We start from the raw sequence: 16201 nt of genomic DNA, 5'->3' as shown, positions 1-16201 counted from the left end.
ATCACAATTTGAAAATCTATTTTTTTCTAATTTTGTGATTTAATCTTCATTACCCATGTAGGTTTAATATTTATCTTCCAAAAAACCCACTTTAATTAACTGTTCCTCAGTTTTCGAGAATATATGGGAGATTATTTTAACAATATTTAAGATAAAACAAGATTGTTTTATAAAATTTAAAAAAATCTGAGTTCTAAAATTTAAAAAATCCATTTAAAATTAACTCTTGAGTGGTCAGTATAATTCTTAGATGAGTGTAAATAACATCAACTTTTGAACAGCTATTGAATAGAGTCCCAGTAAATATCCACTAACAGTTTCAAAGACGTATCAACTGAAAACTAGAAGAGAATGAGACAGACCAGGTTTGGTTTGTATTCAGAATCACTGAAACAGTCAAACTAATCATTGTTTATTGTGCTTTCCCACGAGTGAGGCTTTGCTGAAGACATTGAGAAAGAAATTTCAATACTTACAGTTTTAGTCATTTGCAGTCTGGCTAGGGAGGTAAGAGTTATATGTTTTTAAATATAAAAGCAAAAAACTGGGAAAATCAAAACGTTGAAAACCAGAGGTTTAAATTGTGTATTACATGCCACAATATAAAAAATGTCTTGAGAAAACACGATATAGTCAGTGTGTGTTTGGTAACTCATACTGTATGACCTAAATGATTAGCACATAACAAAAGCATATATTTATATTTTCTAAAAATAACAGTGAATACTAATCATCTCTAACAAACAAAGAACTGGTTTTTATTTTCTGAGTCTTTTAATTCACAAGAATATAAAATCTTTACCTGGACCTCACAATCATGAAGTGTTGATTTGTGGGCAGCATTTAGTATGGAACACAATTCATTCAGGCTCAAAGAAACTTAGAGAATATTTCTGATTAAAGAAGAGGGTTTCAACAATAAGGAGATTTGGGTTTAGGTTTATCAGATTGCAACGTAATCATGAATTTCTTTACCTATGATAAAAGGAAAATTTCTAAGACAGCATTTTGATAATGATGGCTGGTAGTTTATAAATATTATTAACTTGAGAATGGTCATAAAAAGCAAGTATAAAACTTCAATATTGCAGATTTCAAGTACTCCTTTTAATAGATTAAGTGCCGAAATTTCCTAGAGGTATGATCACCTGAAAATGTCTCTCTATAAAGGAAATTATAACAATTTTAATTTTAGACATCAAAATCATTTAAAATGACACCACAAAATGTAGTTTAAAGGTCAAATTTATTAGGAGATTGAGGTGTAATATACACGGACTATAAATACTGAACAGCTGACTTTATTCACAGACAAGCAGAGATATAATCCGTGCCAACCTATTTTGTGGATACTCTTGTTCTTTTGTTCCAAGAAAAGTTTGCGCCGTAAGACTTGGACTTGGGTTTCGGAACCCTTCTCTCTTCAACATCATAGCTCCATCCTAGAAAACAAAAACAAAAATAAACACACAAGAACAGAATTAAAGAGGACACCTGAAGAACACAGCGAGCAGAGGCTAACTTTCATAAATTTAATGTTCATTTATCACGAGTATGTGTCAACACATTTGAAATATAAATATTTAGTAATGCGTCCCCTTGTAATCCTGTGTGACGAGAGGGTCTAAAGTATTGCCTGAAGATGATTTACCATATCTTAAAGGTGTAAGCCATGATTTAATTTCTCCTTGCTGAATATTACTTGTTCAAATATCCATTAGTTATGTATTATGTAAAAATTTCCATTCCTCTTTGTGGTTTAATATGTGATTTCTTTAGCTGTAATGAGCAATACTGAACAATATAACCCATCTCACTGCTTTCTAAGAGCTGGTGCCTTTATAACAGTTTGGAGCTCACTTGAAGTGATACAGAGAAACATGTACAGAACTAACTATATAAATCAGAGTTAGAGGAGACCATAAGAGATTACTTGGTTGAGCTCCCTGGAGTTTGACAGGCAGATTAAACTCAAAAAGTTTTTCAACATTTGTTTCAAGGGCTGTCTACATTAGACTCCCATTGAAGTATCTGATAACAGTGCAAATTCTTAGGCCTGACCAGAGATCCATTGGATCAGAATCTCTTGTGGGGACCTGGGAATCTGTACTTAATTGATCCCAGGAGATTTTTATGCATAGAAATTTGAGTACCACTGGTCTAAACTGTCTATTCCCTTCTGAGAGTTTATACCTTCTCTCCAAAGCCCTTCTCAGTGTTTTACAATTTTGAAAACTGGATTTATATATGTCTATACCTTCTGCTTTAAGTATAGTTCAGTTCTTCTAAGACATGGAGACAAACCAAATAAACACACTCCTCCTTGAAAATATAATTGTCATACTTTTATTCCCTAGTCCAAGCAACCTATCTATATAACTCACTTTTCTTCATTAGATCCATTTTCCATCTCTGTAATTTGTCATTCTTCTCTTCTAGAACTTTCTTCAAATAACTCATCTTGAAACATTTGATTCATGGCTGAATCATGCAGTCATATATAAAATTTCCAAACTGAATACTGTAGTCTAATTAAGTAAGCTTCTTGATCTTGTGAGTTGTTATGAATTCTAGTGCCTCTAGGTGAGTATAGTATTTGCTACCACAAAGCTTACGTTGCAACAAGCCTTTTAGAATTCGATTTTGCCGTAAAAGTGAAGCCTATGAAACTCAAATCATCAAAGTATACTGCTAGTATGCCTATTTCAGTGCCCAAAAAGGGGAAATAATTAATAACTCCACTGCTAGAACACTATCTTCAAAGAAAGCCCATTTGCTATAAGGAAATGGAGGAGGAATGCAAATGAAACAAATGGTTTAAAATACATCTTACTTTCACAGAACCCCAAATACTGGTATATTAACAAGTGGTTGTTTGAATTTCAAAAAATTTACTAAAGAGCATAAGAACAGTACCTACTTTATAGGTTGTCATGAGGTTTAAACAAGCTAATTCATGTAAAGTCCTGGCATTTATTAACTTCTATGAGAAAGGTATTTTTCTAAAACCTTTATATGAATTAATATTAGTTCTTTTATATAACTGAGGAAACTGAGGCACAGAATGGTTAGGTAACTAGCACAAGGTCACTCAGCTAGGAAAGGGCAGAAGCAGTATTTGAACACAGTCTGATTCTGGAGCCTGTGCCTTAACCATACTCTATTGGTTCTTGTGGTTTATAGTAAGAACTTGATAAACGTAAAGGTATTATTTCTCCCTCAAGTTTGATTTGCAACTTCCTAGCAACTTATCTTCTATATGAAGTATTAATGCGAATAAAATCTGTCATATTGGAACCCATTAATTTTGAACTTATGATGCTTTGAATCTAGTTAGGCATAATTTGGCCTAGTTATTAACTATAGAAAGGGGTTTTGGTAAGCAAATTAATACTGTGAACTAAGTATAATTTTAACATTATAAACTTCTCAAGCATTTCCTACATTAATCAGCAAGTGGTGCTGATAATTATAAAATACTCAATTCAGTAAAGCAGGTATAACAGTAATATTTACTGAGCATTTGTTATACATTTAACAAAGATTATCAATTGCCTTCTCTGTGTCAGGAACTGTTTAGACACCAGAGGTAAAGCAGTAAACAAAAAATTTCCAAACTTCTTCAAGTCAGTAGGGGAGGAGAAGTTAATAAGTAAATGCATAGTATATTACGTGCTAATATAGTAAAACGTACAATTAAAAATATATATTATATACTAATGAGTACTAAAGAGAAAACATTTTAGAAAGGGCAGATAGGGGCACCTTCCGTCCCTGAGAAGATCACATTTGAGCAAAGACATAAAGGACATCAGAGAGTTAGTCATGTGGATGTCTGGAAAGAGAGCTTGAAGGCAAAAAGAACGCAAGTACAAAGGCCTCCATTCAGGAATGCGCCTGGTATTCTGTGTTCTAGGTCCTGCACTGAGTTTTAAAATTGAGTTCATAGGTTGCCTGGCTTATGAGGTAGGCATTATAAATACCCTGATTTTATATCTAATTATGAGGAAAAATAGAGAACATAAACAAGCAGCCTAAAGCCACATGGCTAATAAGTGGCAAAGCCTGGATTTTAATTCAGGTTAAGTCTATGCACCTAACCACCTCATAATAAAATGGCATTTCCCTGTAACTGCAATTTTTATCTATTTCACCCATCTCCTTTCAACCTGTGTGATTTCCTAACTTTTTTTTCTGTTTATTTTTGTAAATGAGTTGAAAAGACGGTTTTAAGAATCCCTGGAAAGTAAGGCTATGTCCTCCATATGTCCCCCCATAGTTGTGAAGAAAGGAAATCGTTTCTAGTGTGGATTCTATGTCTGGTTATTGTAATGATTACTGGTAAGTTACCCAAGACTCTGTGATCTTTTTCTTGCCAAATGATGGGTGAGACGACTTACGTTCCCTCCCCCTCTGCCTTCCTACACACATTCTCCAGCCCAATAAAGACACTAAGAGGAACTGAAGAAGAAATGAGAAAGCACTTAGAAATATTTAGTAATTGGTACTATACACACACACACATACTTGATAATCACTCTCAATTACAGTTAATCCTTCAGCCACGAGGGAGAAAAAGAATTTTTTTTTTACTGCCTCAGAATGCAGACATAGCTCTATTATCTGTTCTGTCCATGGAGTCTGAAAACGCTGTCAGGGTCACTGCAATGTGAGAAGACTGGGGTTTTGTACACATAAAAGAACAACTGGTTTGGGTTTTCTCCTGGTAACTAAGGAGTGAGCTGACTCTTGGGAATTGTGAGCCAGATTATAGTTGCTGTTGATAGTGATAACAACAATAAATAGAAGTATCATTATAGGGATTGGAATGTGGATGGGCAAAGCACCCTGTGAAACAAACAGAAACACCCATGGAAGAAACCTGCGTTTGCTAACGGCATCCGTCTCTATGCTATTCCTTTCCACTTTATCACAGCCACCAGTGATTTTTCTACGGAAAACTCTGTTCCCAAAGCGACACAAGCAACTGTGTTTCTCTGATTAAGTAAAAGCAAAGAAGGGTATGAGGAAGTCTAATGACAATTCACAATAGACTGAAACTCAAGTCAGAGTCTACGTAAAATCTCCCTTTGGATTTTTCAGCAGTTTTCTACTATGTAGGACTGATGTTACAATGAAAATTTGCCCTTTTCTGGAACCCTGTTAAGAATCTGACCACATTTCCAAGCATCCCTCTACAAAGTGTCTACCTTACAGTGCCTGGATGAACAAATTTACTGGTCCCACTAAAAACTTCATACCACAATCTTTTAAAATTATTTTTGTAATATTGTAGCAGTATAAAGGCTACTGGGGCAAGCTGTAGCTTAAACTAAAAAGACAAGATAACTACAAGAGTAAAAGCACTTGAAAGGACATTGAACATTTGTACTTAATGAGTATGTTTCATGAATTGTACTCATCTTTTCTACTTTCCTATTTGAAACTTGTTCTTAGAAGGACAGAAGATAATATAACCTGTGGGAAATAAAACATAGACCTTTAAGAATGGAATCTTATTTGTGAAATGTTTAAATTTCCACAGGAATTGCTTTTGCAACCTGAAAATTTTTTTTAAAGAAATAACTCAAACGAGTTTTTGAATGAGATTATGAAAGTGAAAACGCTTGCACTCTCTGAAGAATGCTTGTATAAAATCAAGGTGTAATCTATGACAATGGTTTCATGTGTTGTTCTGTTGTTCTGGTTGTTCTGAAAACCAGCCCTTGCTCCTCCCAGCTGTGCAACAGAAGAAGATCAAAGCAACTGAGTCTAAGGCAGCTGCCCAGGGATGGGGTAAAGCTCCTAGGGCTGCCGTCACTTCCCACTGAGGAGAGCAGCCATATGGCATGGATTAACCACAAATCCAACCAACAGCACCCAAATGATGAGAAGCTGACTCCCTTTGCTGTTTCACACACTGGAATGCTTTCACAAAGATATTTGAACGTTAAGCCCTAGTATCAGAGAAATACCTCTGGCAAATGCTCCAATAAACTTAAAATGTGATCTGTGATATCCCATGCTCAATTTCTTCTTCAGAAATATGCCCATTTATTTTGTTGACCTCCAGATTGTGGCTGGTATATTCTACGTCCTATGATATGAATGTCTGGTGTAACCTTTTCAAATACTACCAAAAAACAAAAACAGAAAAGCCTCTGAACAAAACGAGACCCCAATAATTTATGAATTCCATGTATGAGACAAAAGAAAATCCCATTCATTTAAATTTACAGAACCATTTTATTTATGGTTCAGTAATGCAGAAATACAGAGAAACATTCATCAGTGTTTTTACTGCTTGTGAAATATGTTACCTCTAGTAACCTTGGTTCAAGTCCTGTTAAAGGTCATTCTCCTCCAATAACCTAATCGCAAACTCTGATATTTGGAAGTGAACGGTTTAATGATTTTTCCTACTGTCCATTTGTGTACAAAGTAAGAACGATCACATAATTTGGCACAAACTGACATATCTGGCAGTCACTGCTAACAGAGGCATGGGATCAGAATAGCAAAGACTTTGAGAGGTATGTTGATACTTAGAAAGTTTCAAGATTCCCCACCAGGCCATGGACCCATACTATGCGCCTAGGTAAAAGCAAAGCATAAACTTAAAATATAATTTAAGGAAGGAAGGGGAGAAGGAAGAAAAGTAGCTTTACAGGCACTCAAAAGTACCTTGGGACTTCCCTGGTGGTCCAGTGGTTAAGCCTCTGCGCTTCCACTGCAGGGAGCGCCGGTTTGATCCCTAGTCGGGGAAATAAATAAGATCCTGCATGCCGCATGATGTGGCCAAAAAAAGTACCCCTATTTGAAATTCTCACGTATCTAATATTTTGGGGGAGAGGAAGAGGTTCAGAATAATTTAAAAATATCTTAGATCTTCTTTTAGAAAATATTATAGAGGAGAAATGTATTTTGGATACACTGGCAAAGCAGTTCTTTCCATGAAACTTATGTAAGATGGATTAGCAACACCCTACACCTGCCACAGCTGCAAAGACCAAAAAAAAAAAAAAAAAACCTTTGATACGATAGTTAATGCTCCCTTAAATTTTATCTGTTCAAATAATATATTTGCTATACAGTATTATTATTTTGGAGCCACATTATTCAGAAGTTGCCACAAAACAAACTGGTTTGTGTTCCAAAAGTACATTTGAAAATCAGTCATTAGAAATTTACAACACATTTTTCTAGAGAACGAAACTATACAACAAAGGTAGATTTTCAAAAATCACTTAGGGGCTTCCCTGGTGGCACAGTGGTTGAGAGTCCGCCTGCCGATGCAGGGGACACGGGTTCGTGCCCCGGTCCGGGAAGATCCCACATGCCGCGGAGCGGCTGGGCCCGTGAGCCATGGCCACTGAGCCTGTGCGTCCGGAGCCTGTGCTCCTCAACGGGAGAGGCCACAACAGTGAGAGGCCCGCGCACCGCAAAAAACAAACGAAAAAAACATAACTACCATGAATAATGAGAATCAACTGTACTTGATGGATATATAAATTCTGTCCTGCCTGGTGACTCCCTAGGCCTTGGAAAAACCAGTTTTGTTTCTATTTGCAATTCATCTCATTCTTTCACTCTATATAAATTTGTGCTGTACTGACTTTTCCTTTGAACTGGTTATAACGCCTGCCTGGCTCCCTTATTTCATGAGTAAAATAAATTCTTCAACACATGTTTACTTATATCTATATTAAATCATAATCTCATCTTTTTCAGGATATTCTTTTAACAATTTTGGAGGTACTACTGAGATGCCCAATAGGTTCACCAACCAAAACCAAGTAAATTTCTTCACCAGAAGTTGTGTACCTTATTTTAAGCTCAGGCATATCTTTTCTTGGCTTCTGAAAGTAAGAGAACTTTGCTGATTCTCGTTTTTCAAATTTCAATGTTGTTCTCTACTAATCTGGGGAACTGATTTAAAGGTCTGATCATTTAATGATTCCCTTAAAATGGATTAATGGGGACTTCCCTGGTGGCTCAGTGGTTAAGAATCTGCCTGCCAATGCAGGGGACACGGGTTTGATCCCTGGTCTAGGAAGATCCCACATGCCGTGGAGCAACTAAGCCTGTGCACCGCAACTACTGAGCCTTTGTGCTGCAACTACTGAAGCCCACGTGCCTAGAGCCCATGCTCTGCAACAAGAGAAGCCACCACAATGAGAAGCCCACGCACCACAACGAAGAGTAGCCCCCACTCACTGCAACTAGAGAAAGCCCACACACAGCAACAAAGACCCAACGCAGCCAAAAATAAATTTTAAAAAATTATAATAACATTTTTTAAAATTAATTTAAAACAACCAAAATGGATTAATGCCTTTAGAAATCCATTCTCAGATGAGAAAAGACAGAAAATCTGGTTTGTTAGTCCTTCCTATTTGAGGTCAGATAAATGAAGAAGTTGTAATCACTGAGTAGAGAACAGCTCTTTAGTGTCGACCAGTGAATATTAAAATTCTATGTTTACTATTAACCCATGGCTGAAATTTCAGAATTGAAATTATAAGTTCTTTGTGTGACTATGTGTGTCTACATAACCTATTAATTCAGAAATGCCTTTACTTCTCATTATGTGTGTGGCTAGTGTTTTTCTACCTCCAGATGGAATTAATGAATTAGATTATAAAATATCATTAAGGGGCTCTGTTCTGACTGGGTATAGAGAAAATACGTGCTTGTATAAGTGGAATATTCCTAAAATGAGAGAACTGAATTTCTAATACCTTGAATGTGCTAGGTTTAAAAAGTATTCTTATAGGACCTAACAAACATTTAAGAATTTAAATTCAGGTAATATAGGTAAATTTTGGCAAATGGCAAATTGAATTTTTGTTTAATAAAAACAGCTATGTTTTCTCTAATATATCAGTGTTAAATATAACACAAGCATAGATTTTTATTCTACCTGAATACAGTCTTTCTAAACTTATACAAGTTTTCTGATCAAATAAGCTAACATTACTTCTTTTCAATGTTTTACAATCCTGCAAAATGTAAATTTGTGTTTATCTACAATGATTAGTTATTCTAACAATTTTATTTCAACACTAATTACATTTTGCAATATGTCATCTTTAAAATTAATTTCCAGGATCTTTAGATAACCTAAAACCTTAAATGATATTAATGAATATTTATTAGATACCTAGATAATTTCTACAATAAAATACTGAACAATTGATTACTAAGCAAAAATTTAAATTTATGTACTTTTGCTTCTTTTATATGCTACAGGGAGGCTGTATCTTTGGTTTGTTAATGGACACGTTCATTTTTGCCACTTGGATAAGTGGGACTGTAAGGAATGCACACGAAGATGGCTTACTAGGAGGACACGGAATTTGCGTCTCCTCACAACTAGGGTACCTGCCAGGCACCGGTGGGTGACCACGGTCACCTAAGGGGACGGGAGGAACCCCCAACGACTGGGTAGGACGTGGGGAGTGAAGGGGGAGGAGAAGTGGAGGGGGGATGGGACTGGCACCCCTGAGGGGTAGCTTTGGGAGGGGAAGGGATCCCAGCCTGAAGGGGGAAACTGGTGAACCGTTAGGAGGGCAGAGGATCAAAAGGGAGCGTGGCCAGGTTTCCCCTGCCCACCTGGATCCCCAGGAACCTGTTGAGATCCTGGGCCAAATTCTCTGCCCACCTAGGCCCCCTCCAGCTGCCTGGGTCCTGAGGGAATGGGAGGGAGGTAAGGGGGTACAAAAGTAAAGGCCCGACCTCTGGGACCAGCACCCCTGAGTGATGGCTGGGGGAGAGAAGGAGTTCCTACACCCAGTGAGACCCACCCACAGTTAGAGGTCCAGTGGCAACGGGGGAGACCCTGGGGGAGATGGTGGGGGAGGGGTGCGAAGTAATGGAAGGGAACACAGCCAGGGCTTTCCCTGGCCACGTAGGCATCAGGAAGCCTGTTGGGCTCCTGGGCCTAATCCTCTGCCCTCAGAGCCTCCCTCCTGCTGCACAGAGCCCAAGCCCACCCCTACACCCCCACCCAGGGCCCTACCTCTACACTCGGAGAACCCTTCCAATGCGCTGGGCGTAAACCCCAGCCACACACCCTCACCCAGGGACTTACCTCCTAACTCCAGAACTCCACACTCCAGAGGCCCTTCCTTCCCACTTACTGCCTCTCCCCTTCCTAGCAGGTCCTAAGCAGAGGCCCTGCCCCATGCTTAAAAATCGCCCCACCTAGGCCACGCCCCCAGGGCCTTTCCCAGCTATGTGGGTACTGAGCCTAGGCCCTGCCCCACCCTAAACCCTGCCCCTGCCTAAGTTGCACCCCCTGCCTAAGCTCCACCCTCATAGCCAAGGATTTTTTCTTTTCTTTTTTCTCTATTAGATTGGAGGTCTGTTATACCTTGTTGATTCATTGTTGTTCATTCTTATATATCTTTATTTTTCCTAATCTTTTATTTTTCTAATTTTATTTTATTCTTTATACTTTATTAATGATCTCTCCTTTTGGCTTGTTCCCCACACCCCCCCACCCGCTTTTTTGTTGTTTTCTTTTTTTCTGTTCTGGATTTATTTTACCTTGTGGCAGTTGTTTCAATTATAGTTTTATTTTTCCTAATATATTTTTTATCTTTCTAATTTTATTTTCCTTTTTATTCTTTGATATTGTACTGCTCCTTGTTTCCTTCCCTCCCTCCCTCCCTCCTTCCTTCCTGTTTCTTTTATTTTGCCACGAAGCTTCCAGGATCTTGGCTCCCAGGCCGGACGTAGGGCTTGAGCACCTTTGGTGGGAGCTCCGAGTCGAAACCACTGGACTAATAGAGAACCTCAGACCCCAGGGAATATCAGTCAGAGTGAGGCCTCCTGGAGGTCCTCATCTCAGCACTAAGAACCAGCTCTATCTAACTAACTACCTGCAAACTCCAGTGCTGGATGTCTCAGGCCAAACAACCAGTAAGAGAAGAATACAGCACCACCAATCAAAACAAACAAAAAAATATGTTACAGACGAATGAGCAAGGTAAAAACCTCCAAGACCAAATAATAAATGAAGACGAAATAGGCAACCTACTTGAAAAAGAATTCAGATTAATGACAGTAAAGATGATCCAAAATCTCAGAAACAGAATGGAGAAAATACAAGAAATATTTAACAAGGATCTAAAAGAACTAAAGAGCAAACAAACAGTGATGAACAACACAATTACAGAAATTAAGAATACTCTAGAAGGAATCAATAACAGAATAAGTGAGTCAGAAGAATGGATAAGTGAGCTGATAGATAAAATGGTGGAAATAACTGCCAGGGAGCAGAATAAAGGAAAAAGAATGAAAATAATTGAACACAATCTCAGAGACCTCTGAGACAGCAGTAAACAGCACCAACATTTGAATTGCAGGGTTCCCAGAAGAAGAAGAAGAGAAAAAGAAAGGGACTGAGAAAATATTTGAAGAGATTATAGTTGAAAACTTCCCTAATATGGGAAAGGAAATAGCCAATCAAGTCCAGGAAGTGCAGACAGTCCCATACAGTATAAAACCAAGGAGAAACACACCAAGACACATATTACTCAAACTATCAAAAACTAAATAAAGAAAAATATTAAAAGCAGTAAGGGAAAAACAACAAATGACATACAAGAGACTCCCCATAAGGTTAACAACTGATTTTTCAGCAGAAACTCTGCAAGCCAGAAGGGAGTCGCAGGACATATTTAAACTGATGAAAGGGAAAAACCTACAACCAAGAATACTCTACGCAGCAAAGGTCTCATTCAGATTCGATGGAGAAATTAAAACCTTTACAGATAAGCAAAAGTTAAGAGAATTCAGCACCACCAAACCAGCTCTACAACAAATGCTAAAGGAACTTCTCTAGGCAGGAAACACAAAAGAAAGAAAAGACCTACAAAAAAAACGCAAAACAATTAAGAAAATGGTAATAGGAACATAAATATCGATAATTACCTTAAATGTAAATGGATTAAATGCTCCAACCAAAAGACACAGACTGGCTGAATGGATACAAAACAAGACCGTATATATGCTGTCTACAAGGGACCCACTTCAGACCTAGGAACACATACAGACTGAAAGTGAGGGGATGGAAAAAGATATTGCATGCACATGGAAATCAAAAGAAAGCTGGAGTAGCAATTCTCATATCAGACAAAATAGATTTTAAAGACTATTACAAGAGGCTAAGAAGGACACTACATAATGATCAAGGGATCAATCCCAAAAGAAGATATAACAAATGTAAATATTTATGCACCTAACATAGGAGCACCTCAATACATAAGGCAAATGCTAACAGCCGTAAAAGGGGAAATAGTAACACAATATTAGGGGACTGCAACACCCTGCTTTCACCAATGGACAGATAATCCAAAATGAAAATAAATAAGGAAACACAAGCTTTAAATGACACATTAAACAAGATGGACTTAACTGATATTTATATGACATTCCATCCAAAAACAACAGAATACACTTTCTTCTCAAGTGCTCATGGAACATTCTCCAGGATAGATCATAGCTTTGGTCACAAATCAAGCCTTGGTAAATTTAAGAAACTTGAAATCAAGTATCTTTTCTGACTACAACACTATGAGACTTCATATCAATTACAAGATAAACACTGTAAAAAATACAAACACATGGAGGCTAAACAACACACTACTAAATAACCAAGTGATCACTGAGGAAATCAAAGAGGAAATCAAAAAATACCTAGAAACAAATGACAATGAAAATACGATAACCCAAAACTTATCGGATGCAGCAATGGCAGTTCTAACACGGAAGTTTATAGCAATATAATCCTACATCAAGAAACAAGAAACATCTCATAAACAACCTAACCTTACCTAAATAAATTAGAGAAAGAAGAACAGAAAACCCCCAAAGTTAGCAGAAGGAAAAGAAATCATAAAGATCAGATCAGAAATAAATGAAAAAGAAATGAAGGAAATCATAGCAAAGATCAATAAAACTAAAAGTTGGTCCTTTGAGAAGATAAAAAAATTGATAAACCATTAGCCAGACTCATCAAGAAAAAAGGGAAAGACTCAAATCAACAGAATTAGAAATGAAAAAGGAGAAGTAACAACTGACACTGCAGAAGTACAAAAGATCATGAGAGATTACTACAAGCAACTCTATGCCAATAAAATGGACAACCTGGAAGAAATGGACAAATTCTTAGAAATGTACAACCTGCAAAGACTGAATCAGAAAGAAATAGAAAATATGAACAGACCAATCACAAGCACTGAAATTGAAACTGTGATTAAAAATCTTCCAACAAACAAAAGCCCAGGACCAGATGGCTTCACAGGAGAATTCTATCCAACATTTAGAGAAGAGCTAACACCTACCCTTCTCAAACTCTTCCAAAATATAGCAGAGGGAGGAACACTCCCAAACTCATCCTACGAGGCCACCATCACCCTGATACCAAAACCAGACAAGGATGTCACAAAGAAAGAAAACTACAGGCCAATATCACTGATCAACATAGATGCAAAAATGCTCAACAAAATACTAGCAAACAGAATCCAACAGCACATTAAAAGGATCATACACCATGATCAAGTGCGGTTTATTCCAGGAATGCAAGGATTCTTGAATACATGCAAATCAATCAACGTGATACACCATATTAACAAATTGAAGGAGAAAAACCATATGATCATCTCAATAGATGCAGAGAAAGCTTTCGACAAAATTCAACACCAATTTATGATAAAAAACTCTCCAGAAAGTAGGCATAGAGGGAACTTTCCTCAACATAATAAAGGCCATATACGACAAACCCACAGCCAACATCATCCTCAATGGTGAAAAACTGAAAGCATTTCCACTAAGATCAGGAACAAGACAAGGTTGCCTACTCTCACCACTCTTATTCAACATAGTTTTGGAAGTTTTAGCCACAGCAATCAGAGAAGAAAAGGAAATAAAAGGAATCCAAATCGGAAAAGAAGAAGTAAAGCTGTCACTGTTTGCAGATGACATGATACTATACATAGAGAATCCTAAAGATGCTACCAGAAAACTACTAGAGCTAATCAATGAATTTGGTAAAGTAGCAGGATACAAAATTAATGCACAGAAATCTCTTGCATTCCTATACACTAATGATGAAAAATCTGAAAGTGAAATCAAGAAAACACTCCCATTTACCATTGCAACAAACAGAATAAAATATCTAGGAATAAACCTACCTAAGGAGACAAAAGACCTGTATGCAGAAAATTATAAGACACTGATAAAAGAAATTAAAGATGATACAAATAGATGGAGAGATATACCATGTTTGTGGATTGGAAAAGAGAACACTGTGAAAATGACTCTACTACCCAAGGCAATCTACAGATTCAGTGAAATCCCTATCAAACTACCACTGGCATTTTTTACAGAACTAGAACAAAAAATTTCACAATTTGTATGGAAACACAAAAGACCCCGAAGAGCCAAAGCAATCTTGAGAACGAAAAACAGAGCTGGAGGAATCAGGCTCCCTGACTTCAGACTATACTACAAAGCTACAGTAATCAAGACAGTATGGTACTGGCACAAAAACAGAAAGACAGATCAATGGAACACAATAGTAAGCCCAGAGATAAACCCACGCACATATGGTCACCTTGTCTTTGATAAAGGAGGCAGGAATGTAGAGTGGAGAAAGGACAGCCTCTTCAAAAAGTGGTGCTGGGAAAACTGGACAGCTACATGAAAAAGTATGAGATTACATCACTACCTAACACCATACACAAAAATAAGCTCAAAATGGATTAAAGACCTAAATGTAAGGCCAGAAACTATCAAACTCTTAGAGGAAAACATAGGCAGAACACTCTATGACATAAATCACAGCAAGTTTCTATTTGACCCACCTCCTAGAGAAATGGAAATAAAAACAAAAATAAACAAATGGGACCTAATGAAACTTCAAAGCTTTTGCACAGCAAAGGAAACCGTAAACAAGACCAAAGGACAACCTGCACAATGGGAGAAGATATTTGCAAATGAAGCAACTGACAAAGCATTAATCTCCAAAATTTACAAGCAGCTCATGCAGCTCAATAACAAAAAAACAAACAACCCAATCCAAAAATGGGCAGAAGACCTTAATAGATGTTTCTCCAAAGAAGATATACAGACTGCCAACAAACACATGAAAGAATGCTCAACATCATTAATCATTAGAGAAATGCAAATCAAAACTACAATGAGGTATCACCTCACACCAATCAGAATGGCCATCGTCAAAAAATCTACAAACAAGAAATGCTGGAGAGGGTGTGGAGAAAAGGGAACACTCTTGCACTGCTGGTGGGAATGTGAATTGGTACAGCCACTATGGAGAACAGTATGGAGGTTCCTTAAAAAACTACAAATAGAACTACCATATGACCCAGCAATCCCACTACTGGGCATATACCCTGAGAAAACCGTAATTCAAAAAGAGTCATGTACCAAAATGTGCATTGCAGCTCTACTTACAATAGCCTGGAGATGGAAACAACCTAAGTGTCCATCATAGGATGAATGGATAAATAAGATGTGGCACATATATACAATGGAATATTAGCCATAAAAAGAAATGAAATTGAGTTATTTGTAATGAGGTGGATGGACCTAGAGTCTGTCATACAGAGTGAAGTAAGTCAGAAAGAGAAAGACAAATACCATATGCTAAAACATATATATGGAATTCAAGAAAGAAAAAAAAGAATGTCATGAGGAACCTAGGGGTAAGACCGGAAAGGGGACGCAGACCTACTAGAGAATGGACTTGGGGATGTGGGGAGGGGGAGGAGGAGGGGTAAGCTGTGACAGGGCAAGAGAGTGGCATGGACATGTATACACTACCAAAGGTAAAATGGATAGCTGGTGGGAGGCAGACGCATAGCACAGGGAGATCAGCTCGGTGCTTTGTGAACACCTAGAGGGGTGGGATGGGGAGGGTGGGAGGGAGGGAGACCCAGGAGGGAGCAGATATGGGAACATGTGTATATGTATGACTGATTCACTTTGTTATAAAGCAGAAGCTAACACATCATTGTAAAGCAATTATACTCCAATAAAGATGCAAAAAAAAAAAAAAAACAGAATTGATAAACTATTAGCCAGATTCATCAAGGAAAAAAGGGAGAAGACTCAAATCAACAGAATTACAAATGAAAAACGAGAAGTAACAACTGACACTGCAGAAATACAA

At 37.5% G+C, this 16201-nt stretch overlaps 1 protein-coding gene across 1 annotated transcript in view; it reads right to left on the bottom strand.

The window, feature by feature from the left end:
* Positions 1 to 1227: 1227 nt before the first annotated feature.
* The window catches only part of NDUFS4 (NADH:ubiquinone oxidoreductase subunit S4), a 118429-nt gene continuing 103455 nt past the window's right edge, over positions 1228 to 16201 (bottom strand). The window contains exon 5 of the mRNA XM_030881956.2: positions 1228 to 1442. Coding sequence (XP_030737816.1) covers positions 1339 to 1442 — 104 coding nt within the window. The 3' untranslated portion in view covers positions 1228 to 1338. The remainder of the gene's footprint in view (positions 1443 to 16201) is intronic.

Source organism: Globicephala melas, chromosome 3 (assembly GCF_963455315.2).
Source record: "Globicephala melas chromosome 3, mGloMel1.2, whole genome shotgun sequence".
Taxonomy (NCBI): Eukaryota; Metazoa; Chordata; class Mammalia; order Artiodactyla; family Delphinidae; genus Globicephala; species Globicephala melas.
Note: the sequence above shows the minus strand (reverse complement) of the source record. Positions and strands in the feature narration are given on the sequence as shown.